At 37.5% G+C, this 27828-nt stretch overlaps 1 protein-coding gene across 2 annotated transcripts; it reads right to left on the reverse strand.

Moving 5' to 3' along the window:
• Positions 1-235: 235 nt before the first annotated feature.
• On the reverse strand, positions 236-26823 carry DSC1 (desmocollin 1). 2 transcript variants are annotated; one of them, XM_068932429.1, is made up of 17 exons: positions 26462-26815; positions 23712-23796; positions 20824-21026; positions 20226-20345; positions 18594-18749; positions 17269-17413; positions 15871-16037; positions 14013-14147; positions 12900-13085; positions 11203-11462; positions 10814-10956; positions 8343-8558; positions 6429-6680; positions 5434-5555; positions 4011-4247; positions 3343-3388; positions 1982-3259 (listed from the first exon to the last, which is right to left on the reverse strand). In XM_068932429.1, exons 1-16 carry the CDS (start codon positions 26507-26509, stop codon positions 3353-3355), a joined length of 2511 nt encoding a protein of 836 aa, XP_068788530.1. In that variant the 5' UTR covers positions 26510-26815; the 3' UTR covers positions 1982-3259; positions 3343-3352. The 2 variants fall into 2 exon arrangements, with proteins under 2 accessions (XP_068788528.1, XP_068788530.1); XM_068932427.1 differs by lacking the exon at positions 3343-3388 and having other exon boundaries at positions 236-3259; positions 26462-26823.
• Positions 26824-27828: the final 1005 nt, after the last annotated feature.

The raw sequence follows: 27828 nt of genomic DNA on the forward strand, positions 1-27828 counted from the left end.
GTGATCATTTTACAAGCATCAGGGAAGCTCCACAGGCAACTGACCATATTGTGTTGTAAAACTTCACCTAAAACTCACCATTGCACACGCTGCAAGGACAAACAGTCCTAGTGCTACAGTAGTATAACATCCTAAAAGCATTTTAAAACTTAAAAGTCCAACACGCTTCACAAACAAGCAGGTTTATCTTCATAAACTAGCTCATGTACAAGAAATGAACAGTTCTTGTAGAAGATCCTTTTATTTTGCAAAAATTTTATTACTCACTATTGTACAAATCATACCTAAGGCATATTGTTAAGATGATGTTTACACAACTAGACATTTGGAAATGACCTAGTTGAAGAGAACAAATCTTCACAATTTTTAAGATGATTCAAGACAGTAACAATCAGTGATTTATATATTTTGAAATATTTTATTTGTATGCTTTATACAAATGTGTTATTTGATACTTAGGTATTTGTAAACTTTAATGCTTTATACAAAACTGTCATTCGCATGATTAGAAGATACACTGCAAATGTTTTATAGTTCATTTTTCAATGCATTTCTATTGTCTTTCTACTCTTGGTTTTACAGAAGTAGCTGGTTCAGTTATTCAACTTTATTTTTTTAAAAAACAGAAAGAAATAGAATTGATACCAAATTTGTGCTTCATTAAAAAAAAGAAATTGGAAAAAATGAAAGTAACTAACTAATTTGTTACCTGTGTATGTTCTTTGAAATGTAAAAGAAAAAAAAAATTAAAGCATATAATTTGAATGAAAATTAGAGTGGAAAACATTATTTTGCTTTCAATAAATTATTATTTTAACCCGAGAGTGGAAATTTGGCAACCATCTACTTAAAATGGCTTAAAGCAAAACCAATTACATTAAAAAAACAAACAACTTTGGTCTTTTTTTTGAACAGTACTACTATTATATTTTTTTGAGGAAAGAAACCATATTTCTAAACGTTTCTCTCAGGCCCTTCTCTCCTCCCTCAAATTTCAAAAGAGTACATTCTGTTTTTACCCCAGGTTCTTCTGAACTATAGGAGTGTAATATAATTAAAAAAAAAAAAAACATAAAAAGAGGAGAAAAAGCATTACCTTAAAAAGGCTATAGCCAAAAACTAAAGATAAACATACAAGCCAGAAGGAAACATGGAGATCACTAGGGGGCAGATCTTCACCCAGTATAAAGTCAGCACAGCTGATTTGCATCAGCAGAGCTATCCTAACTTTTACTAGGCTCAGATCTGGCCTTTCCATGTACAGCAAACCTCATTTATGTTAGTGATAAGGAAGAGTAGCATCCATAAGCGTGGTGTTAGCATTTATTTATAGTAATAAAATAAGTTCATACTACCTTGGTTCTCATCTAATACTTAGCTGCTGGTGACTGTCACTTTTAACTCTGGCAGTGGATTTAGTGTAGGATGAATTCACCACTACTTTCAAATGATAGATTAAAATACATTTAGTGTTGGTCTCTGAAGATTATCAACCACAGCTAGTTCCTATTAGAAATATTCTGAAGCCCACTTACAATGTGAGATGCATAAAGATTTTAAAAGTGCTGTTTTATAACTTCAGCAGATTTTTATACTGTCATGGGTTTTTCCGTGGCTGTAAGCTGTGCATTGAACTAACTGCCATCACCAGAAGTCAGCAGCAGTTGTGCACTGAAATTCAGAGCAATGTGACCCTTCACTTTTATTACTAAAATTCCTTTTATAGATCATTAGCTATAGTAAATTTAAAAAAAATCTCCCTGTGTGTGGGTGTGTGTGTGTGTGTGTGTGTGTGGGTGTGTGGGTGGGTGGGTGGGTGGGTGGGTGTGGTGTATATGTATGCTTATGCTTAATCTAGTAAAATACAAATAGGATTCAGATAATTTCTGCTGAAGAACTGTGTAAGTGCATACCTCTACAACCACCACACAACATGCACAAAACAGACAATTTGCCCCAGTGTATTTTTTCATTAATTTTTGCATCTCAAACAAAGCTTTAAAACATGTTATTAACGTGGTCTATGCTCAGTCTATTTGGGCTGTGTTTTCTGTCAGTTCTACTTACAGAAAGAAGCAGTTTAGTGAAGTTCCTAACAGGACAAGTCAAAAAGGCAGTGGTAGCTATGCTGGACAAAAGTCTTGGCAATATTCATCATTGCTGTAAAGGTATTATGTTAAAATTCACAAGCAACTGAGGTACAAACTTAAGTAAACATGAGATTTGTCTTGCATTCATTTAAGTACAACAGTTACCCCTATTCCTGATTTTTTTAATGTCTTATTTCCTTAAAAGAAAAATATATACTCGCATACAATGCTGATACCCTGTGTGCTGATGCCATAAATCCCTTAGGATAGCAAGTTTGATGGGTGGTAACCCATTAGGAGAAAAATATATTTTTGAATATTATTTTACATATATACAATATATATATTTAGTTTTCAATCAAAATATAAAGTTTTATAACGCAGTCTTCAATCAAAATATAAAGTTTTATAACGCAGTCATCAGTATTTTTTATTTTATGTGAAAAATGAAAAACTATTTTGTATCTCAGCTCATATATGTTAGAAATTAACAAGGTATTTGATATTCACCAGTAATATTTTTAGTTTTATTTCCACAGAATGAAAAGAAAACAAAGAGACAGTGAGTGAAAAAGCTTTCCTTCTCCAAAGCCAAATACAAAAAACTTTTCAAGCTGGATAATTAGTTAAAAGGAAAACACTAAGTTTTGCATTTTAAGTAATCATAAAGAATAGGAAATGTAATCTAAGTAGAAACTAGCATTACTATATTAACACAGTTTAAAGAAAAAAAAGAAGTCTTGACTCCCTCGTTTTTGATGGAATGTGTCTAGTAGAGAGAACAAAATCTATTGTAAATGTAAAGGAAGAGTTACTTACACTCTCACAACTCTAAATTAATCTTGATAAACCTCTCCCCAAGAAAGAACGTAATGGAAGAATCTGTTGTGTTCAATTCCAAAATATCTAATATCACAAAAGTATGACAGCCACTTTAATTTACAGTTTTTTCAGCACTTTGAAAGGCACATTTATCTTTTTACACATGTTTCTGCTAGCGTCCTAAACTTGGGTTCCAGCTGATCTAAGAAGTCAAGTGCCTCTTCTTCATGCTGATCACTGCAGCAGCCTACAGAACCAGCCAAAGATCCTTTTCCTTCATAGTTATATGAAAGCAGATAATCTTCAGAATGTTTCTGTTCTTCATCCTGCCTGCATAGGTGCACCTTCTGCATAGGAAGAGAACACATCTTATTATTTTCTTAAATTGTTATCCTAAACATATTGCAGAAAAATAATTTCTTTGATTTACCTTTCATTGATTAATTTTTAATCAGAGTGTGTCCTCTAATGGATTCCTACATACAAAAAATGCACATGATTGGTCTATATCATTCAGACTATAAAATGTAAGTATTTAATAAAGACATTATTTCTATGAATCATGTATGTAACAGTAATAGAGGAAGAACCTTTTTAAATAACCTGTCAAACAACTTAAATCCACTTGAAATTAAGTCTAATTTACACTTAACTAGTCAGGAAAGTAGTAAAGAGTTTTTGATCTCCAAAGCATGGTGTAAACACTGCTAATGCTCTGCATACTTTCCTAACGCTATTGCCAAGGTAAGTCTTAAATTAGTACAAAGAAAGCAGTTAGAATAAAAGCAAATAGACATTCTCAAAAAAAACAAAAACAAAAACTTGAGTGAAGTAATTATTCTAAATTAAAGCATTCTAAATGAAAAAATAGTATACTGCTTAGAATTTAAGCCAAGCAAAGAAAGTCATTTCTGCCTGTGTCTAAAACAGATGAAGGGTGATTTTTTACCTAAAGGGGGATATTCCAAATGGGAGTTAGGGGAACAAGTAAGAAAAAGGGAGAAAAGCTTTCTACCCAAATGCATGACCTCTTCCTTGAAAAGGTTGCATACTTCAATCATAATACAGACTCCAGGAGAACAGTATCAGAATACTTACTTCACCTAAGCGAGGATGTGTGAAATTTTGCCATTCTGAGTAGGAATATCTACACGTATCCATCACAGGCTGTCCTCCTCCTTCTTTGACTGATCCCAGTGTCTGGTGTCCAGCTCCCTTGACGGATTCCAGGGTATGCCCTTTTCCTTTGACCATTTCAAATGTTTGTTGATCGCCTGTTTTTACTCCGTATCCTCCGTGATCATTCGCATTTTGTAAAGGAATTATACTATGATCCTAAAAAAGACATATTTTTTAATTCAAAAGGATAAGCAAACCAGGGACTGTTAGTACTTAAAATTGAAAAGTCTCAATTTTTGCTATATGACATTTTGTACAAAAATCTATCTCAGTGCTGTGTGTATAAAGATCAATCACTGATCCTTAGAAAAGGTTACCATGATAAAAGGAAAAAAATCCCACGTTTAGATATTATATAAGATGCAACAACAATGGAGTATCACATAAGACATCACATAAAAATAATGTTTGGTTTGCAAAGTCAACTACCTGTAATCCTGTAAGTCAGATACACAGGTTACAAGTGTAAGCTTTGTTCTGTTTCATCACATGTTGAGCCTGCACGCTCAGTCAAACATGGGAAAACTACTAAGGGATCACATAAATAAAGACTACATACCAGTTTATAAGGGTACTAAGTTATGCTTCACAGGCAACCAGAAATTTGACATTTATCAGCACTGAGATAGCTCTCTTCGTTTTCAGAGGGAAGTAAACTTAATGATTTTTAGTGTAATCTCCTCATTTTAATTTTTTGGGGTGGAATGGGGAGGAGAAGGGGAAGTATCTGAAGAGATAAGTCCTAGTGCATGCATGTAGTTCTGGGCTGGACTATATTCATGGCAGATGGAATCTCAAAATCTCAATGATTTAGTTGCCATAATCAAGAATATATTTACTGTACATGGACTGTTCAGATATGCTTTTCCTGGCTCAAAAATCAACTTATTGATCATTTTTTTAGGAGGAAGACAGAAATTGTACCTGTCATGTCTACAAAAATGATCTGCTAAATTTAATATTCCTTCTCCAAGGAAAAGTAATGATAGTGCTTTGCCATAAGCACATACTTAACATGGGCAAAATAGTAAATTCCCATGCGATCTCATTGTTGAAAATGACTGAAATAATTTAAATATCCACCTAAAACTTCCAACCCAAACAGCTAAAGTTTGGAAGAGTTATAAGCAACTGGGAATAGGGTTTTGTACTAACTCTGTCTAAAGCAGAGTTTTCAAATTCTTTTTAAATGGACAAAGCATATCTAATGATCCCTGCTTTCTATTGCTTACTTCCTTTACTAAATCATATATTTGCAAATGTTCATGGGCTAGTATTCAAACTGAAATGCTGTGGGTATCTTAATTACATGTTTCGACATTGAAATAAATAGGTAACTCACCATCACTTCTTCTCCTGGAGCTTCCGTATTTGAAATGATTAAATTGTGATTGGCACAATCATCGGTCACTTGTCTGTGCATTACCCCAGAGCCACAACAGCCACAAATTGTAATCAGAATTACTACAGAGAAGAAGTAAGTGAGGAAGATACTATGAACTTTATCTCATAATGATACCTACTTGATAATGAATTTTGTCGTATTAGTCTTCTCAAATGCTTAAGCATCAAGCATGATTAAAACAATCATTTGTTTCTAAAAATATCAGTTTTTTCACTCATTTTTTCAAATAGTAAACAGAGCTTTCACTATATTCTTGAGCTACTTCTTTCCTCTAAAATGCAGCTTGGCTTCTCTAAAAGAAATGCATGCTTCCCTTTTGAAAACACTCCAAGACTGTAAAATTGAATAATATAAAGACAAAATCCAGGTGAAGAAAGTAATGTCTTACCTCTACACGAAGGTTGTATGTAAAACATTTTTCATTTATTGATAAGCAGATGTCAAATTATGTCATAGGCAACTAATTTGTAAACTATTGTAAAATGTATTTAACAGTATGGTCTACTGTGGAACTATTCAGCCTGTCCTCAAATACTACGCTGGCTCTTGTAAAATTTATTATTAAATCCAGTGCCTCAGTCTCAATGTTTTAGTCCATGAAATATGAAGGATCACCAAAAAGCTCTAGGAAATAGATTTCAGCATTCCTACAGAATGCGGAATGCACTTTTTTGGCCTTGCTTACCTGAACACATGGAACATCTTACATAAAATGTACTTAAAAGAATAAACAAAATCCACATATGGTAACTAAGCCACAAGGACAGAGCAAGAGCAGGAAGCATGTGATGCCAATACAAATAGAATAGGTGCATTATGTCAGTGATGAGGGCTACATAAGAGCCTGAATTCTTGAGTCAAATTCAAACTGAGCTCTCTCAGCTTATTTCAAAATAAATGCTTTGCATTTCATATTGGAAAAGTATACTTACACAGCAGTAACAGTGATCCTAAGATCATTGCAAGGATGGCCCATACACCAAGAGTAACATTTGGGTCAGCTCTTGGAAGATCACGAGGGGGAACGTTACCGTCTTCAATGCAATCACTTGGAGTATCACAATTACAGTAATTAACTGTTATAGAACTGATTCCTTGCTTTCCTCCATTATCAGACACACTTACAGGAATAATGTACTTTCCAAACGGAATGTCACCCTTTGGTGAAAGATATGCTGATTTATCTGCAAAAAAGACAAAAAGAGATCCACTGTTAAAAATAATTGCAACTCCCCTGTCCCCTTCCACTTGTTATCCCAGTCAATTTCCAGCAGTCCAAAAAGTATCATCAGGTACTAGAAAGGAAGAGAGAGATTCTGTGCAAAACTACACAACTAGATTTTATCCTTGATATGAGATATACCTATACAATTGTCACTACAAGCACACTCTTCTATTCTGGTATAGGTATACTGCTACCAAATCCATTTAGCTAGTTTAAAGCTACCTTTAAAGTGCTAACAGTAAACTACAAGTAGTAAGCAAATAAGTATTCGGAAGGATTTATAGTCTTCCAAGTCCTATTTCAACACCCTTTCAAATGTTAGAATTGAAAGTAAAACCTATATAGCCTTCTGAAAATATGTGATTTGAAACTCTGAAGTTGATTCGGTTCATGATGGTAAATTAAACTATTCGTGTTTACTAGTGAAGACTATCAACTGAACTGATAATTATTAAAGGATTTCTTATGGTCTGATTGGAATAATTAATCCGAAAACAAATTAACCCCTCTTCCATCCCTTAGCATAGGAGTTGCTATACTCAATGTGAAATGAAATGCATTTAGTCTGCTAGTAGCAATGATTACTAAGCATGCGTTTTAAAGGGTGAAAGAAATTATTTGTAAAAATATCTACAAGATGGCCATTGATGAATGTAATGGTTGTTTTTTGTTCAGGTATCTGAAACTGCATGTCCCTTCTGAAATATTTTTTTCAATTTGCCTAACATAAACCTTGAAAATTCCAGATGGTCCTTGCTCTCAGACGTTGCTTCCCTTTGCCTTTTATTAATGAATTTTTGTCATGAAGTCCCACTTCATAATCAGACCCTCTTCAGGTTTGACAACAGAGTAGTAAATGTATTTTGGTTCTTGATGACGTCATCAGAGGAAACCACTGTCATCTATGACATTTCACATCAGTAAATCTTAGGGAAGAGTGAGTCTTTTTGTAGTAAATTCTTTATCTGCTTCTATCATCAAGATTATCAAAATTAGCATAAATATACTGTGTAAGGTGGCAATGTTTTCACCCAACTCAGCTGCAGCTAAAATGGGCTGAATGTCAACAGTACTGAGAAACAAAAAAAAGCCAAGATTTTTTTTAGGCCATCTCTGATCAATTTTAGGTCATGTTTCAGTTTCCTAGTCCTTTCTCATAATAGCAGCCTAAAAATATATATATTTTTTTTCCTTCGGCACCATAGTCATTGCATTCTTAAATTCCTCTGAAGTTAAGAATGTATACTTTCTTTTCCAGAGGTGCTGATGCTATTTTGTTACATTGCCCTTCCGATGCCAATAGTGCCACCTTGCTAGCTTCTGGAAGCAAATTATTTCAAACCCCAACCTTTTAAGACACAGAACGCTTTGGCTGTTTCCCCTTTATCTACTCTAGTTCCCGTGTACAGCAAATGAAAAACAAGAGGGACTTAAGAGAGCGGACCTGAAACACGTAAGCCAGCTTTTGAGGTAAATGAAGCTCAGTAAAAATTACTACTTGTTACTGCAGTAAACAGTTGAAGCACAGCCTAATTGTCTTACTGCAAAGATGCAAGAATGCCACTTGCCATGGAAGCTATTACTACTTTTAAAAAGTGCAACAGGATTCAGTTGAACATACCGTTATGTCGGGTTACCTTCCAAGAGGCAGACAAGCTACGGTCAGCCACATTATACACAAAAGGCACGCTGAAAGGAGACTCATCAGCATCCTGTGCAGTCAGGCAGATCGGTTTTCTGTCTCTGCACATTACATACTCGGTTTTAGTGATTCGTGGGTAATTTTTGTTCCCAGGCTTGATGATAACTTGAACAGTTCCAGTACCTGTTTTGCCATCTGTGAGATAAAAATATCTGCTTTAGTGCTTACTTATAATGTGCATTATTTTCCTTATTTCTGCTCTTATGTTTCAGAATCAAATACAATCAATTGCCATACCTAAATTTAAAAGTAAGGGGGAAAGCAGCTACTGATTTAGTTAAAAGCAGAGAGGGAATTTTCATAGCTCTCTCCTTGCTCCTACGGAGTCCTTCTCTTTGCTTGCCTGATCATATAATGGATCGTTTGGTTAGAAACAGTTATATGGAATCAAAATCAGAAAGTGGGGAGTATGGGGAGGAATTAGTCTGATCCAGGGACAAAGAAGAAACCGTTGCAGTTGGTTTCCTCCTATGCATGTGCTATCATCAAGGAAACTGTGGAACTGTGGGCACAGGAGGGACACAACAGGAAAGACAGAGCAGATGATAGCAACGAATCTGCAGCTGCAAGTTCTGCTGCTCCTGCGCATGAGATAGGCAGGATGATTTTACCTAACAAATTTGCATGGAAAAAAATATCAGAATTATCACATCTTCTAAGGTATAGTACATCTTTTTAGGCAGTTCAAGTTCACATACACCAGTTTCTTTTTGACTTGCTTTGAATATTATTCATACGCAGCACTTTAATCTGGTCAAAACTAAATGAATGGAAAGAGTACCACAAAGGAAGAAAGCTCCATATTCTGTATGCACATGAAATATACTTTGTTAAGCATGTCTATCTGTGAGAGGACAGATATTTTTCTAATAGAAGAAGCCCGCAAGTCAGCAGAAAGAGATGCTAGGTCAGATAGAGACTCAAAAGCAGAAAAGGAAGATCTCGAGCCTTTTTACTCCTGGAAGGAGAAAGTAAATAACAATTCCTCTACCCTCTCTTTCCCTTTCCTATGCCACTGTTCATGAACATGAATTTCTTTCAGACATATGATTCTTTTTGTTCTTTTCCCTCTGAGTCACCATGTGGTACTAGGATTCAGCAGTGGAACATACTACGTAATTAACGTCTACATGCGAGAACTGAACAAGCTCTTCCTTCTAATTTGATTTTTTCTGATATAGGAATATATACAATACTTACAAATGCATATCAATGAAATTACATCAAGTCTACTTTCTAAAACTTTCTCTAGAGATATCTGATTGCAGAGGCATATATTGTATGTTCTTCATATACAATAAAAGCTCTGAACAATTCAAATTCATAACATGTTTAATATGCAAGCTTTGTAAAAAGTCACGTAACACCACAGATTTAGAATTTTTAGCTATAAAGCAACTTCAAAAGGTCTGCAATGTATTCCCACTGATATTTTAGCAGATAAGGGCCAAATGCTACCATGGGATTAATAAAGGTAACCTATTTTTCCTTTTTAATGTAAGACATTAAAAATTTTAGAGTTAAAAGTGTGAGCTGTATTTCTTACATTTTTCCTTGATGACGGATTTGCTACATTTAGCATTTGGAGAGTGAAAGGTACATTTAATCATCTTGCCTAAACTATGTCTCCTCCTAAAATAGGAGGTAAATACATATACCTGAAGCAATCAGAAAGAACAGAAGCTCACTAATGTTAAGTTAGAACCAAAGCCTATTTTAGAGAGAGAACTTGATGTCCAACCCTTCCCTATGATGAACAGAATTTGTAAGAGCTTATCACCTGAGCAATATATAACACTATTGCAAAACCTAAACTGCTGAGGATGAGTATGAACATGTTAACATATAGCAATGAAAACCCCTATTACTAGAGGTTCAATTAACTTACACGTTTCTAAAAGGAAGACAGCAAGAAGTCAAATAGAGAGAAAACAGTAGGACAGTTGCAAGAGTAAGAACTTTGTATCTGAAAAATTATATGTATAATTTTTCAGATACATATGTATCACTACTAAATATGTAACACTACTTCCAGTGTTGTCAGCTTCAGGGCAGCCAGGTTCTATCACTTACAAAAAATAATTCAGTAAGTAAATGCAACAGCAATATCTCTGGATTTTAATTTAATAGAGCATTTTAAATTGGCGTAGATGTCTTTTAGAAATATAACTCTGAATTATGAGGGGAAAATTGAGAATTTCCTCCCATTTCTTAAATGTTTGCCTGGCTGTATACTATTCCTTAGACATTTGATATAGAGTACAATCTGAGGGTATAATGCTGGATGAAGCAGGCCTCTGGTCTGACCCTGTATAGCTGTTCCTGTATTCCATTTGCTTATGCACATCTTTTATAGACCACAAAGGATACTGAGAACATTCGGTACTTACTTCTGTCTATTGCAAGGACTGTAATATTGCATTGACCTCGTCTCATTTCTCCCACATCTCGGTCCAAGACCTTACTAGTTCTGATTTCGCCTGTTTTTTCACCTATGTTAATCCAATTACATTGGCCAGGTGCTATCCGGTAGCTGTTAAGAATAATTTTGTTGTGTAGGAAAAGATCTTAAACAAATCAACACACAAACAAATAGGTACACACACACATAACACACACACACACACACACACACACATATATAGATCTGGATATTTGTATTTATAAGCACGCACGTACACACACGCATGTATACACATACACATACATAGAGTATCAATAACTATTTCCCCCTCATGCTGTACTCCAAATAAACTAGTAAAATAACATTGTTTCATACCATATGTCTTCACCATTCCCAGTTTCTGGATCTTCTGCTAAATATCTCCCAATATGTGTCCCCATCTGCTCACATTCTTTAACCTCCAGGCTGAGAAAACAGGGTTTGAATACAGGCCCCTCATCAACGTCTATGACTTTCACTGTAACGGTACTGGTGCTCTGGGCAAGCTGTCTTGAATGTGGTGCTAACACGTAAGGTGCCTCATTGTTGACAGTAATCACAAGGATCCTTTGCCTGGAGTTTTCATAATCCAGTCCCTGTAAAATAGATTTTTTTTCTTCAAATCAATACAAAAGTTAGTATTGTTTTCTCAAAACAAGTATTAAATGGGCAAAATTGTACAGTATCACATTTATTTACAAAATAAATAATCTATTCTTCTGGAGTGTCCACCCTGAGACACGGTAAAGGGACACGATTTTCAGATAAAACATTAAGTTCTAACTTAGTCAAAGAAAAGAATCTAAGGAGCTATCCCTAATAAGGTAAGTAGCACCACAGTACAATTTTAGATTAATAACTGTCTGCTAGTGAATTACCCATATAGCTGTTATAAGAATTAAATGTGGCAGGGGATTTTCTCCTTCCGAATCTAGCTGACCATAATTTTAGCTTATGAATACCTTCTTTTTAGTACAAGTCAATCACACTTCTTGTTATCACCTGCATTTATTTCGCAGTGAAACTACATGATTGCAAATGTGCCTGAACCTATGGGGCTGATCAGTAAGTATCTATAAAGGTAGTCTTAAGACACCTTCTCCAAGGACATCGTATGTCATTAATAGAGCTATTTATATCCTATAAATAATACTCTCCAGTATGCTAGAGAGCTACACTAAATATGCAGCTGGGTTAGTACACCCTGCACATAGCTTTAGAAAAGCTTTATTTAAAAAATGACTACCGGCAACAAGACTTTAAATAAAACTCAAATTTAACCAGTATCTCTCTAGATTGTTGTGTTTTGAATCTTCACATTTTAATATTAAACTTCTCTGCTCCTTAGAAGACATCTGTTATTGCACAATTTTGACAGATAATGAGATAGTAAGAGGCTAAGGGACATGCCAAAGTACAAGTACAGTGGTCCTTTCTTCTAATATCTATAAAGTACCAAGTGTGACAAGTACCTAAACTTATACATAATCTTATGTGTATGTATGTGGACTCCTCTGCACCCGAGAAAAACAAACCTAAAGTCATCACCCTGCAAAAGAAAACTTGAAGAGTTTTATGCTGAGTTGATAAGCGTAATCAGCTCACAGAAAGAACAAGACTGGAGGAGGCGCCCATCACTCCTTCTTTGGCCGCACTCAACGTTTCAATTACAAATTCAGACAGGAAACAATCCTCAGTTACATCCCTAAGTCTGAACAACTGTGGAACCAGCCTAAAATGCTCCTCTGGAATGATAAAATGAAGATAATTCCTGAAATCCTGCACACACAAAATTAGTAGTAGTCTGGAAGATGAGTTATGCAACTTTTGTCCAAACTGCATATCACACGCAGGCCTGATTTACAGTACACTTTGCCATCTGCTTCAACATAGAGTTCAATTTGGTCAGAAGATATAATTTCCCTGATAGTTGGAGATATTCATTGAATAAAAATGAGCTTTATGTTATTGGTTTTAAAAGTGACACCCCCAAGACACGCAATTTTTCCTCCGGCATTCTCATTGTAACTTACCTTAACAACACACAGAACTCCTTCATTTGTGTTTCGGTCTGTTGTAATTTCAAAGGAGCGGTCATCATTTCCTCTTATAATTTCAAATACAGCTCGTGAGCCAAGAGAACCAGGTTCATCAAGATCAGCAACAGAAATTCTCAGTATTTCTACATTCACTCTGTTTTCTTCCACTTGTGCTTCATACTTAAAATATCAAAAGAAAATACTGATTTAAGTCAGAGAATACTACTCCACAATAGTACAATGCAGGAGTGAAGGAATACTATATTTAAATGAGACTACTTAAACCCAAAGGGCCAATTTACCAAGCTGGTGTAATGAGCTATTTTGTTATAATGCATTAGTGTATTTGCCCCACTCCTCCCGTATCTCCTAAACGGCAACCCTTTCCTGTGAGCACAGCTGGAATCTCATCTCTCTTTTACTCTCTAAACCTCTCAGGGACAAAATTAAGTCTGAAATTCTCCTCCTAGAAGGGCAAACTAGCAACATTCCTGAGTTACTTCAGCTATAGATGTTAATGTGTTTACAACGTGATCAAACAGAGAGCTAGAAAAGGTGATGGGGTAAATTTTTTAAATTTATATATATATATATATATATATGTGCATATATATAAAAGTTGTTCAAATAGTATTTCTGTATGGGAATAAAAAAGTTGGGATAGCAAAGAAAATCGTGGTAAAAAATGGTGCATCTCCTTCATTGACACTAACACATTTTCATATGCAACACAGAAGTAGCCAAAGCTGATCAAAGCCAATGAGGCCCTGGACAGGCTTAGTAATGAATCTTTCCCCCACCTAAATACGGGTTATCAGATTTCTAAGATTATGCACTGCAGCAGGAGTCGTGAATGGATCATACTAGCTTCCACGCAATAGTCTTAAGGTAAATGACTGAAAACGCCTAATATACACCAGATGGGTCTAATTGTCAAACAACGGAGCAACCAATACGGCAATCTCAAATATCTATAAAAGAAGTCATACTGGCAGTATGGAGGACATTAGGCTTCATATCTGAGGGACTGCCTGTGGGGAAATTGGAAAGGGGATAATAACAGTCATTTCTTTACCTTTTACTCATACGCAATTTATGAAGACTTACTTGCACATGTTTAAAGGATGGTGCGTTGTCATTTGTATCTTCAATTGTAATGACAGCTGTTCCCGTACTGCACAAACCAAAGGGCTGACCTGCCATATCTCTTACTTCAACTAATAAAATATATTTGGATACCAGCTAAGAAGAATAAAAACATACAGAAGTTTGACTTTTTACTTTTTTTAACGGCATAGTCACACACAAGAGTAGAACTAAATGCTTTACTTCTTCTGTACCCTAACTCTGTTCCAAATTCAGCATTGTTTCCTACAAAATAAAACAGTTTGGGGGCTTTTTCCCTATAGGTCCAAAAGGAAAGTCAGCAGAATATTTTTGCTGGCTAAGCAGCGCTGAGTTCAGAATCTATTAGCGATGTGTAAGCCATGTCCTATATCAAATAAAGCTTTTTGCAACATCCACAGACACCTTAGTTTTCCAACACCCTAAGTTTTGGAAGACATAATGACACACCTTCATCTGCTATCCATCTCCCTCCAGCATCATTTGCAGTGGGAAACTATTCTTTGGGCTTCCAGCTGGCTTTAAGATGCCTCAGATCATGGCTGCTTTTTGTCAAGTTTTACTTCCCCTTTGTCTTTTATTTCAGTGCGGATAACCAGAAAAGCTCCAGTGATCAGTCTTTGTCTGGGCTAAATGTGACAAGGCAAGGCCTGCCATTTGGCAGGGTCCAGCACAGAAAGAGTCAGTGTTCTTATCAGTTCAAACAGGATCACTGATAAGCAGCCCACTTAAATCAGTAATTTGAGTCACAACAGCACAATACTTTTTTTAGCCTTAGTAATACCTGAACAACCTAAGGGAGGAAGGAGGGAGGGGACACAAAAAGTGGGAGTTTGCGAATTCAGACATTAATTCTAGCTCTCAGTCCCTGGAACTAACATTAGGTTACTTGGGTGGAGGAAAGAATTCTCCTGTTCTACTTCAGATGTTTATCTTTAAAATTTAGACAGGTAGTGGACTCGTTTTTCAGGCTTTCCTTTTCTCTGCAGTCACTGCGATTGTTTCTGCAGTAATGGTGATACTCAGCCACAGCACGCTTCTCTTGCTAAAGAAGCTGGGCAATATACCTGCAAGTGCAGGGACACACCTCTACTGCAGATTTTCAGCCACGAAGCAAAATAAGTATTACAGAACATAAATACTTTTAACCTAGAAAAAGATGTGCACGCAGCAGTGTTTCGTTTCTAGAATAACTGTCATATACCAGAAATACTATTTTTAATTATGTATGCCTGATATTTTTTCTAGTACAAACAATTTATCAGATGACATTACCTCCTCCCCCCAAAAAAACAAGTAAAATAAAAACTTAAACCAACTCTGCTTTGTACCTTCTGTACTTGAAAATTATTTGACAAATTGTTTGTGTTTTAATTTTAGGTAATGTTATATTACTCTTTAGGTTTTACATATTAGAGATACTTCTATTGAAATCAAGCTGGCTCATCGCTTCAAGAACAGTTGGCTGACCTTCCCTGTAACAAGAAGCAGGGAGCACCTCCAATTGAGCTGCATTAGGCGGTGACAGTAGCTCACAGCATTCATGAACCACAGAAAAAGAGAAATCCAGAGAGAGCTGTTAGGTGTCAAACGGGAGAGCAGCTAGAGGTCCCACACCCAGGTTAGCTCGAATATGGTGGATCTGCCCTGAAACTCTTTTGGACAGAATACAGGTCCCCCTGGAAAGCTTCAGGAGCTCCCTACAGAGAGTAATTGAAAGAGTAACCAGAAAGTTTTATCTGGTGATTCCCTGTGCCAGGAATTCAGCATTAGGAAGCTATCTGTGAGCAGCAGATCAAAGAATTGCAAGGAGTAGCTAAATGCTTCAGGTAAAAATCACCTCTCTGTCCAGCTGTGGTGATAACACACTAATGACACCTGTGTCACTATGTATACTGAATACTGGGGTTACTGTTGGAGTTTGTGACACAATGCGATATTTTAATGCAGTATGTAGAGTCAAAGGTTCATCTTTGTCTTCTGCAATCATTTTTCCAACTTCTATACCTGTGAACACAATACAGAGATTTTAAGTTCCAGAAAATGAGTAAATAAACAAAAATTATTTGAATATGCATTATTATCTTAGACACATGAAAATAGCTTCTCTACTAGTTAGTTCTAAATGAAAATAGTACTGAGAACACAGTAAATAGTACTGAAAATACAGTAAAATTCTCTATTTTAATCCTCTGGGCTTTTTTTTCCTCCTTTTCAAACAAAACTGTAACTATTGCAGCTGTCAGATGAATAGGAAGAATAATCAAAAGAAACATTAAAAGTTTAGACCTCAATTAGTATTTTTGACAGTGACTTCTGAAAACCCTAAACACAGCTGAAAAGGAGTTGTGGGGTCAGACGGGGTGTTCAGTGATGTCTGACGTGGTTCAAATTACAGTTCTATCTCTCAGGGACTGCTACAATCCTTCATCCCTAGCCTGAGCAGTTTTGGAAGAAAATTTCACTTTAAACCCATAAACTCACCTGGTAAAAAGTACAACAGCTCAGAGAATGAAAAGTGACTGTTATTTTGGGGTGAGCGTTAAGACACTTTGCTCCCTTTTTTGGAAAACGCTCACTGTACTCCTAGTCTAGGAGATGGGAGAGAAGGGTGAACCAGGGCTTTAGCATTCTTTATTCTCTGGGTTCCACCTTTCTCCCTGCCTGTCTTTGTTCCTGCTTTTGTCCTTTGTTATACTGACGCATGAAGTCTGTAATAGGCAAATCTCCTCTTACAGGTCTGGGCAGAAGGAAGCCTTTATGTATTGTTACCTTTTTTCCATCCCAGGAAAAAGTCCAACCTTGTTTAATCAGTTTGGACACAGTCTAAGTTTAATCAAAAGTGTTGCCAGTTTAGTTGCTTAGGAAATTAATCTTTTAGAAGCTGCTGTTTTGTCAATCAAAACATTTTATGGAAACAGGGGATTTTGGATAAAACAAAACAAAACAAAACAGCGTTCTGAAGTTCTTACACTATTTTAAGAATGCTGAGGCATCTCAGCTTTTGAAAATTTCTATTTGTGCAATATTGTTCACTATTACTGAGATGGAGTTTTGGAATTTCTAACTAATAAGAAACTTTGACATCCTCTTTGAAAATTCACCCTTTGCTGTAAAGAAATAATCCTTAGGACACTCCACTGAAATTGAGTAAACGATAGGATTACTCCTAATCATACTCGTACATAACTGAACTGAACAATGCTCTCCATGTTTACTGATTTAAAATTGTTCTTACCAGGTTTGGAATTTTCAGGGACACAAAACTCCTGAACACTCGAATTAAAATATGGGGCGTTGTCATTATCATCCTCTATCTTGATTATATGCTTAAGTGGTTTCTCTGGTGAATATCCATCAGGAGTGGTTGCAAAGCAAATGATCTGTAAAACAGAAATTCTGTAGCTCTTCATTCTGAGGCACCATGAAGTACTACTGCATTTTTAACTCAGTGGAGGAGAAGTCAACAAAACGAAATACAGTGTGCCAAGCATGTCCTTCTCAACTCCAGGAAGCATTCACTAGGAACTAATCTAGCTCATGTCTGTCGTAAGTCTTTTGCAGCTACTACACTTTATTCTATTGTTCAGCCTGAAGGGAAACTCTGAGACCTCAAGTCATTGCTGGGACTCAGTCTTCTAAGTGACCAGTATTTTTTTCGTTGGGGCAACGTGCTAGGTGCATTTGGTATGGAAACAGGCTCTTTGGCCACACAGAAGAGGAAGCGACTGATATGACGACAACAAATATAAAAACTTTAACTGCTTCTCAACCTTTCCCCTCTCCATTCTACCCACTAAAAGTATTTGCATTATTTTCCATTTTTCCCCAACTCTATCAAACAGCTTTTTCAAGTTTCTCAAACACAGTATTGCCAAGCATAGATGAAGTAACCTGAGCATTACCAAAGATTTTCTGTGCAGTGACGTCTATACGCAAGCATTGCTATTCAGAACAAAAGCAGAAACAATGGAAAGACTATCTGCCCATTACAACATAACCTAATAAAATGCATTAATAGGTATTGGAAATTACGCGCCTAACTATTTAGAAGCAACTATTCAGAAGCAATAGTTTACTCCTACTAACTGTTTTCTTACTCTTCTCAGCCACTAGAGAGAGCAGTGCACCCTGTTACTGAAACACTAAAACCAAACAGCTTGAGAAAAGGAAGCTCAAAAAACATAGCTGACTGGATTTTACTGTGATTTTGGTCTTCTCCAGACCTTTTTAGCCTTTCCCTGAAAAACTCTGGGATTACTTCAAACTCTTCCCAAAGAAATACTTCTTCTGGTATTTCATTCCAGTTACATTGGAATTAGAATCTAACCAGTGAGAAGCAAAACCACTCTCAAGATCTAGATGACTAGCTATTTCTTTGTGTCACTGATTTCATCTCTCCACTACCAAAACACCAGAGACCAGAACACCAAAGCAGTCAGCAGATATCTGACTCCAGATCTTGTCTGCTCCCCATCTCCACTGTAACCCAGCTTTGAAATAGATGCATGGCAGAAATAAAAGACACAAGCAATTATTTATACATACAGTTTAGGCCTGTACCTGAAAGCTTGCATACTGTTCACGGTCTACTGCACGAGTAGCAAAGATATTTCCAGTTTCTCTTTCTATGTAAAACAAACCCTTTGGATCTTGATCAATTCCTGGTCCATGTGCAGAATAATAAATGGTATAGTTCTGAGCTGTATCTGACTGGACCTATAAAGAATGAATTTTTAAGTCCAAGGAAAAAGAGCAGCCTCATTCTAATAAAATTTTCCCCATTTCATGATCACATTTACTACAACACTTCAAAAAACAAAAACAAAAACAAAACTTGATTTACTTCTAGTTCTTTAGCAGCTTAAACTTCATAGAACAGGAGAACAGCTCGTCTTGTGATTGCTTTCCTTTTTAATGTTCGTGCATGAGAAGAGGTGATTAATCCATTTCAAACTCAGAAATGTTTAGTGCCACTGAACAATTAAAGAAATAAGAATGTGCATGAAAAAATACATTTAATTTTGAAATATAATCTCTCTAGAATGCTGCATGTATCAAGGCACATTCAGGTAAAGATGGCTTATTATTTCTGTTTCTGTTTAAGAGAGTTTTTTTTTTTTTTTGATGCACTCAGAGAGTTTGAGTGGTTTGTAACCTAGTGAAGAGAACTAAAGTAAATAAAAAGATAAATGAAAAAATCTATAATATAGTCCAGGGATATGCCAGTTCAGATCGTCTCTGCATCTCACAACAAGCACCATGGAGGTAGCATTAGCAGTTATTTATTTAAACACTCCCCCTCCCCCCAAATACTTTCCTTATCTACTGATTGCCAGAAGTTAGCCTGATAAGATTAGTAGGAGAATAATTACTCTGTACAGACTCTGTTATTACACTTGCCTCTACACATCTTCTACTAGCCACTCTGTAATCTAGTAAAGGTTAGATGGATCTATGACAGCTTTAGTTCTTGCATTTCTCTTTCATACCTACTTATTTTCTTACATAGAGTATTTTTCCTAATAATATAGGCCATACTCAGTCTTAACATGACAGGTTTAGACCTCGAGATCCAGAAAGGACATAGACACGTAGGCAAGACCCACCCCTGCTCCCCCGAGTCTACGAGAACTTTTTCTAGACTACGCTTTGGGTTGTTTTTTGTTTGATTGTTTGCTTGCTTGCTTGTTTGTTTGACTTATGCCCTTCACTGAATTGCCAGTCAAAGAACTCTCTCTTCTGGTAGTATGTCTCTCTTTTTACAACTCTTGCCCATTTGCAGTTCTTCCAAACTACTATGAGCACATGTTACTCCTGCTACAAGATCACAGGAAGGACAGTGAACAGGATAGAATGAGACAGAGGTATAAAAGGAGAAATGGCATCAGTGCAGAATTCAGTAGAGGCCACTTCTGTTCTTCCAGCTGCCTCACAGATTTCCTTTATAAAGTTTGGAAAGATGGTTTCAGTGCAAATGAATATGGGGTATTCCCTTTCCTTAAAAACAAAAACAAAAACAAAAACTTTGCCAAAAAATAGCTTCTGCGAGTTTCGAATTCTTTGCTAATGAAGAGTTTTCATTTTCTTGATAAAACTTGTGTCTTAACCCGTAAATAACAACTTAAATTTTATCACACAGGTCACACAGGAAGATAGTTTGTGCCATAAAATTAGTATCTATATAAAATATACCTGCTGGATTTGTAGAGGAAAAGGTCCAAGTGAGTTCTCCATCATAACAGAAGGAATAGGGCCCCACGTCCTTTTGGTTCGCTTGAGAACTGTATCTCTAGCATGCCTTGTCTTCTGTGTCTGAATCCAGAACATAGAAAACGGAAAAAAATCAACCTATAAACTCTTAACTGTGTATATTCTCGCTTAATTACCGTCTCTCTTTTTCCAGCTTCTTTTTTCCCCTCTCCAGTTTTCCTACTGACCACGTGCTTTTCACAATCCTCATTGCTGATTATACCTGTTATAGGATTTTTAAAGTTTTTTCATTCATTGTAATACTTCCTGCCAATAAAATTTGCCTTCATGCATCAAACACTGCTTTTAGGATTCTTGACATTCCTGGTTAAGCTCCTTGTTAGCATCTCCCGTTCCAGAAAGGAAGTCTAATGACTTAACCCACACAGAGTAACCAAGGATCGCTAAATAAAAATATATTCTGTAGCAGAGTGGTGTGCCTGATTATTTCAACTCCAAAACTCAGCTAGTTATCCAACACCAAGTATACTCTGTAAGACACTATCCAAATAAATAAGGTATCTTGAAATTAGAAGCCTACCTTTTTTTCATCTGCTACCAAGTTAACATTTATTCTCTTTTCTACATGTTCTTGAATGTCTTCAAGTAATATGGTAAAAGTCTTTTTCTCAGAAGACAAAGAAACAACAGATGTTGTATACACGGAACCATCTTCCAGAATTTTGAAGACTGGATCACTGGAACTGATCAATTCTGCAGACTGTAGGCATTCTTTCAAATTAACTGTAAGAAAAAATATTCAGACAATAATTCAAATGATGAAACAATAACATCCAAGAAAGACCCCTCATAAAATTGAAAATTATTTTCCTGATTAAAACTTAAACTGATGTTTACTGACACAAGGATTTTTTAAGAATTTGGTCATTTTATATTTAAATATAACACATATAGGTTCTAGAACCCATTTATACTCCCAGGTTTGACAAAGTTTACATTGATTTCCACTGCTGTGTATAATAAAGGCTGTTTCCCAAAGGATACAGGTCCTTCATGTGTATCTTTGAAAAAGATACTATTATACTGGAGAAATTCTTGATGCATCAGACATTAACTAATATGTTTAAAAGTAAAAAACATCATAGAAGCATGCATTATGGCATCAGGAGATATTACATTTATCTTGCACTCCATGGCCCATAAAAACAATACAGATGATTGATTAATGCAAATTCCCAATGGAGATATTACTTCTTGGAAGTTTTGCCCTCAGGAGAAAAGTACTGACGAGGCGATTTAGAAGACCTGGGACAACAAAGGCGTTTAAACTATAAGGTCGATTGATAGGAGAGTTATAGACCAACTCTGGAACAAATGACTGACAGATTTTTAATATGTACATAATAGGAACTCATGTAGTTGTCACAATATACAGGTAAGCTCAGCACGCTTCTTGTGTTTTTACTATATTTCTTATCATTTGTGGCTAAAATAAACATTAATGCACTTTATTCAAACTGGTTCATCAGTGAGTAATTCTGCACCAAATGTGGAGAAAAAGCAAAATCAAGATAACCATAATGAACGGCAACAGACTGCAGCCCTAAGTAGAATGATTTGCCACCCTGAAAAAGACAAAGTTCAGAGATCTAAACTCTGGATAAAAGATCCTTGCAGAGGACACGGAGGTATCAGTGTCGTCTTCTCAAAATCAGATATTTTTTTTCCTTAATACATTACAAAATCAAATAGCATTTTTTATCAAAAAGTTATAAAATAAAAATTATTATGTACTAGTTTGCGCCAATAATCCTTCAATGATATGACAGTGGATGGGGTCCTCCTCCACAAAAGCCAATGGCAAAGCTCCCAAAGACCTGAGTAGATTCAAAATTATACTGCATAAATGCAGATGATATTTTTGATAAAACAAATTTCATTTGTCTTTTAAGAGTGTAAGAACAGATGGGAAGCACGATTTTAAAGATTACTTTCTCCTGCCCCTTTTTACGTCCTCCTTTTAACTGCTCATTTAAACAGCTCATAGAGTTTCTAGAGTACTGCAGCAGTGACTTCTTGCTTGTCAATCTTTACAGAGACAATTTAGTACTGAAGAGAATTATCACCTTTTCATTTAAGGATGTCTCTGGCTGCTATACATTACAGTACTGCATTTCCAAAAATACCAGAATAAAGATTTTGGTTTTGATGGTTATGTGAGTCAACACTATGTTCAGTACTCCATAGCTCTGTGGCATCTTTTTCTTCACAGTCTTTCATATATGTTGCATAAGTCAGGAATATATAAAACCTTACAACAACTGGGAAAATCCTGACTTATTTTACTATGAAGCTATGGCCCCTTATATCAATGCAAAATATATTAACCCTTCTCAATAAATGCTTAAGGAACATCATTCAAGCTATAAAGGACTTGTTAAATGTTGTAAAAAAAATTTTTTTAAGTGTAAACTCAGTGTTATTTCTTCCATAGCATCATAATAACTTGAAGGGTTTTTTTTTTTTTTTCAAATAAATCAAATTCAACTTATTTAAACAGGGGAATAGTAATGTCTCTGAGAGCATATAAAACACTCAAAAAGCTGTATCAACCTTTCATTGTACAATTTAACAGTAAGGTCAATGTTAAAGACAGACTTTCTGAGCACTTGTGACTAATTACAAATCTACTGCATTTGTTCCTTCTGTGGAAATTTGGATTAGGACTGCAGATTTGTCACATACTCCTCTGTTGCCGGGGGACTGGTATAAAGCACCTCTGCGGCCCTACACACCTCTGCAGCAGCTCCAGCGCCACACCTTTAAAAGCTACCTTTCAAAGGCTGGTCTGAGGAAAAAGGAGAGAGAGGTGTTCTCTGGTCTCTCCCATTCCTCCCCGTCACCTACTAACTAGGCTAAATGGAGGCAGTGCGTCCAGCCAGACGGCACACACCCTGCGCTGGCTGTGCGTGCGGGACGCCTTTGCAGCTCGTCCCCCCAGGACAGCTGAGAAGTCACATCTGTATTCCAGGCAGGTCACAGAGCAGAAGCTTCTGGGTGCTTCGGCTGTACGGGTTTTCTTTTTTCCTTTTCCATTATCCAAATGACTTACTGACTTCTTCATAGGACTCTGTGGGTTCTGGGTGCACTTTTGGAAGCCACTTACCTAACTACTAATCCCTAGACTCCAAACTTTGAAAACATTAACCTGAACTCTGTTATTTTAGTTTCAAAATCCGTGCTGAAAGCTGACAGTAGTTGTTTATGCAAAAATCAAATGGACGCGCAAAGCCAGTGTTCAAATCTGTAACAAATACAGGGCGTATCCTCCATAAAAAAGGCTGATCCAGCTGTTTAACTGGCTGTCCAGTCAGCCATACATTCCATATGAAAAAAAAAAAGAGAGTCTCCATCTCCAGAAAAGGTGTAATGGTGTATTGTTAAGATGGGCGTCTTGCAGTTTCTCACCTCTGCCAACTAACGTGCCAGCCTCTAGTTCAGATGGAACGTGAAAAACTACTTTCTTGCAGGCTTCACAGCACAAACTCAGTACCTAGAAAACAAATTTAAAAAACAGGGAGTTTTTAACTTTATTATTTTAACTTTAATAATTACAATTGCTGAAGCTGCTTGTACTTTGTTCCTTTTTTTTTTTTTTTAAGACAAACCAGTGAAAAGGTGCAGAAAGCGCTAAAAAGACAGGAAATATGCAGCATAGCATACAAAGCTTCAGAATGGAAACAAGATCTGACTAATGCTCCTGGATCTGCCCATGGCTTGTGGGTTTTTCTAAGCTCATGGCTTTGACATCCACAGCAAGAGTTCCTTTTGACTAGAAGATTTCACATACACTATTACTTTTCTGTACTTGGAAACAAAAACAGCTTCACCGTACACTTCATCTAATAGCATTCTTGGTCATACTCTTGGACTCAACTCTTCATAACTCAGTTTGATGGAATTGCAGCAATGGGTAACATTAAAAGGACAAGTGTCTCATTAAAATCACATGACAACACTTGCACACGCATATCACTTTGCATCTTCAAAGTACATTCCCAACAAACTAGTTAAATCTAGCTTCAGCAATTAGATATGACTAAAATAAAACATTGTGTATGACAGCAACCCACTCCCATATAACCAGTTACAAAATGGTCCTCCTCAAAATTCAAATGATGCATTAACTGAGTAGCAGATAAGAACTCTTTTTTTCACAAAAGCAAGCATCCGGAGGTACAAAGGTGTTCTTTGGCATAAAGTAATTTAGTCCTCACCTCAAACTGTATACATCTTGCCTAGTTTTTATCCATATGCTTAAAACTGTAATCCAAAAATTACCCAGCCAATTAAACCAAGAAATAAAGAAATTTAAATACATGTATTCATGCTTTTAAATACATTTGTTCTTTCAGAATGAAAGTCTAGCAAAAAGGAATGTCATCTTTATTTTGCACGTATCTTTCAGATTGAAGATATAAAGAAGCAAATAGTTAATGGAAATGCTGAAAGTGGAAGAATTAAGAAAATATTTAAATAAATATATTTTACAATATTTAAGAAGTTAGCAACCTTTAGAAAATGTATAATCAGCTAAAAAGATTAATTTTAAATGTGAAATGCAATCATTGCATTAAAACAATTAAAATGCCATGTCTGTACCATAAAAGCTGTTCTTTTTTTACATGTATACAAATATAAAAATATGTATATATAAAACACCTTTTTAATATCCGCTCATACGTCTTAATATAATTGACATTTTTCTTATTAAGAGATATTTAATAAAACACTCTCTCCTGAAAGATGCTGTATTAATGTCTGAATATTAAAATTGTATAATCTTGTTACACTGTTCTAAGAATCATTTTCAGAATCAATGACATTTTGAAATATTGACATCACACCAGTCTGATGTCAGTACGAAGAGCTACTGAAGAGTTAAACAAATGTAAAGGGTAGTTACCCATGAATATAAAGATATGCCACACAAAAATAACTTGCTATGTCCTTTCACTGTATACAAAGAAGGCACTTGAGCAGCTCTTTTTTTGTTACTACCAAGATGAATTTCTTCTTCTTTTTTTAATTAAGTGAATGAGTAAACTCAGCTTGGGTTTCTTTGGGTTTTATTATGAATAACCTGGCAAACGGAGGCACGCAAAGTGTGTCTGGAACAGTACCATTCTCATTAAAATGTACATATCTAATGAATATAAAAATAATAAATTCATGCTTCAACCCTACTGAGCATTTTTCTTCCAGGCTCAAACTATCATCTGTCCTCTTTCTGTGAATGCAATGACTATGGGGAAGAAAGGCGGTAAGAAACGAAAGACAAATGACTTTCACTCATCCACTAAAAAAAAAAAAGAGAACTCTCCCGCTCTCCCCGACAATGGATTTTGTGTAGCTGATAATTATACACAAATATAAATATAGTAAATGCACATCAATGAAAATCTTTGGATTTGTTCAATACACAGCTAACCCTTTCAGAGGAGCTTGCTACTCAACGCATGCAACTGTTCTCATGGAAAAAGGGACAACTGTGGGGGAAACAGACAACAGACTCATTTTTTGAATGAATAAACAGATCCGGCTTTTACAACGGTAGCGTATGTCCACCTGTACTTAATCTCACCGTACAGTCCAAAAACTAACCTAAACTTAGTCTCCCAAAATAACCTAAAAACTAACCAACTTTGTCCTACCGCCTAAGCCATCTCCAAGCTACTTGCAGCCCCAACAGCCCCAACCCGACTACTCGGGTTAATCACACTTCCCCGCCAGGGACGCGCTCCTCTTCACACGCTGGCACCGGACGTTCACTTCAGTTTTTGTCACTATTATCCCGCCTTTCGGCTACTCCTGCACTTGCAGGTCGGAGCAGCCCAAACGCAGCACCACTCGCTGCGCTGGGAGCGGACCCTTGCGAGGGAAAAAGCTAATAAGGAGGTAGACATCCTTCCCCACCCCCCCTACCCCCCAAAATAGCACTTCTCTAGGTTAAGCACCGCGGTTAACAACAAAATCACAGCGTGCATGAGAAGCGCTGCCCATCGCTGCCGTCCCTGCCGCTGGGCCGCGCACCCCCGACAGCGGCCAGCCCGCTCCGCACTGCTCCGCGCCGCGCCGCAGCGCACCGCCGTCCCCGGCCCCCCGCACCGCACCGCACCGCGGAGCCCCCTCACCCCCCCGCCCGCTCGCTCACTCACCAGGAGGCCGAGGAAGAGGCGTGGGCCGCGGGGGGCTGCGGGGGCCATGGCGTGCGGGGCTGCGCGGGAGGGGGGGGGGGGGAGCCGCCGCCGCCGCCGTCGGTGCTGCCGCGGCGAGCGAGTTGCCCGGTGGCGGTGCCGAAAGAGGCGGAGGTTGCGTGTCTCTGCTTAACTCCGTCTCCCTGTGTCCCCTCCCGTCTGCCAGGGAGGCGGCCAGTGGGGAGGGTGGGACCGGGCGCAGCAGTGGGGACTTTAATTGCTTTTTTTTTTTTTTTTTTTTTTTTTGGGGCTAATGCTTGTCCCGGGCACGGCGCTAGGACACCCCGCCCTCCCTCCCTTCGTCTTTGCCCTCCCACCTCCCCGGCGCGGCCGAGGAGCTTTTATTCCCCTCCCCTCGGTGTCGTACGCGCCCCCCCCCCCCCGCACTCCGCCCCGTCCCGCCTCGGCGCCGGGTGTGCGCGGTGGGGCGCGGAGACGCTCAAGGAAAGGCGCTGCCTTGCGCGGCCTGACCGGGCGCGGCCGCCTCCCTCCGCGGCCCTCGGCTTTTCCTCCTTCCGCTGCGCGCACGGGGCGCCCTTGGCGGCGAGCGCGCAAGCCCCGCGCACCGCCGGCCGCGAGGCGGGAGGGGGAGAGTGCGCCGGACCGGTTTGAGGATTACAGGGCGGTGATAAAAGGGCGAAACCTGCTGCTTTGCAGCCGGATTTTTAGGTTGTGTTGTGGTGTTTTGGGTTTATTATTATTTTAATTTCTTTTTTCTGGTTCGAGCGCCACCTTTTCCAGGCGCCTCCTCGCCCCTGCGTGTTTCCGAGTGGCTTTTGATGAGAACAAACCCAGTAGTGGGGTCCCGCAAAGGAGAGCTGGGCTTTCGGAGGAAGTGCTCTGCCCTTCAACGCTCCTGAGCCTAAGTGGGACATTGTATTTATATTGCAAACTAGTAGATACATTTTTCTTCCCTTTCCTTCCAACAGGGGAGTTATTGCTGAGATTTACATATTTTTATCTGCCCATTGTCAAGCACTGCACAAAGGAGATTAAGTAGATGGATAGATATATTTTAATAATTGTTTATATTCAAGTGAAAATTAAGCAAAATTCCAAAATAAGCCTTGCAAGCATCTTACAGTTTCTGTCCTTTAAGCTAAAAAAGGAGTCAGATCAGTGACCTGGTTGCCAACTCAATATCATTTGGAAGCAGTCACTTATTCCTTGATGTCACCTTGTGTTGTTGGTGACAAGAAGATGGGGAGGGAAGTAACCACCAAGCTATTAGGGTGGGACATTTGCACATTCGGGTGGTAAGCAAGACGTTAGAAATGGTGTGCAGCTGGATGAAACCGTGGCTATGTTCCCCCTGCTCATGTACTATA

Source organism: Struthio camelus, chromosome 2 (assembly GCF_040807025.1).
Source record: "Struthio camelus isolate bStrCam1 chromosome 2, bStrCam1.hap1, whole genome shotgun sequence".
Lineage (NCBI taxonomy): Eukaryota > Metazoa > Chordata > Aves > Struthioniformes > Struthionidae > Struthio > Struthio camelus.

Excerpts from the sequence above, each read along its gene's own strand:
- DSC1 (XM_068932427.1), bottom strand. The coding sequence starts at position 26,509 with ATGGCCCCCGCAGCCCCCCGCGGCCCACGCCTCTTCCTCGGCCTCCTG. Across the intron at positions 21,027-23,711 it reads TGGCACGTTAGTTGGCAGAG|TTAATTTGAAAGAATGCCTA; the intron begins GTGAGAAACTGC and ends TTTTTCTTACAG. Across the intron at positions 10,957-11,202 it reads GGGAATGGTGAAGACATATG|CTACCGGATAGCACCTGGCC; the intron begins GTATGAAACAAT and ends TATTCTTAACAG.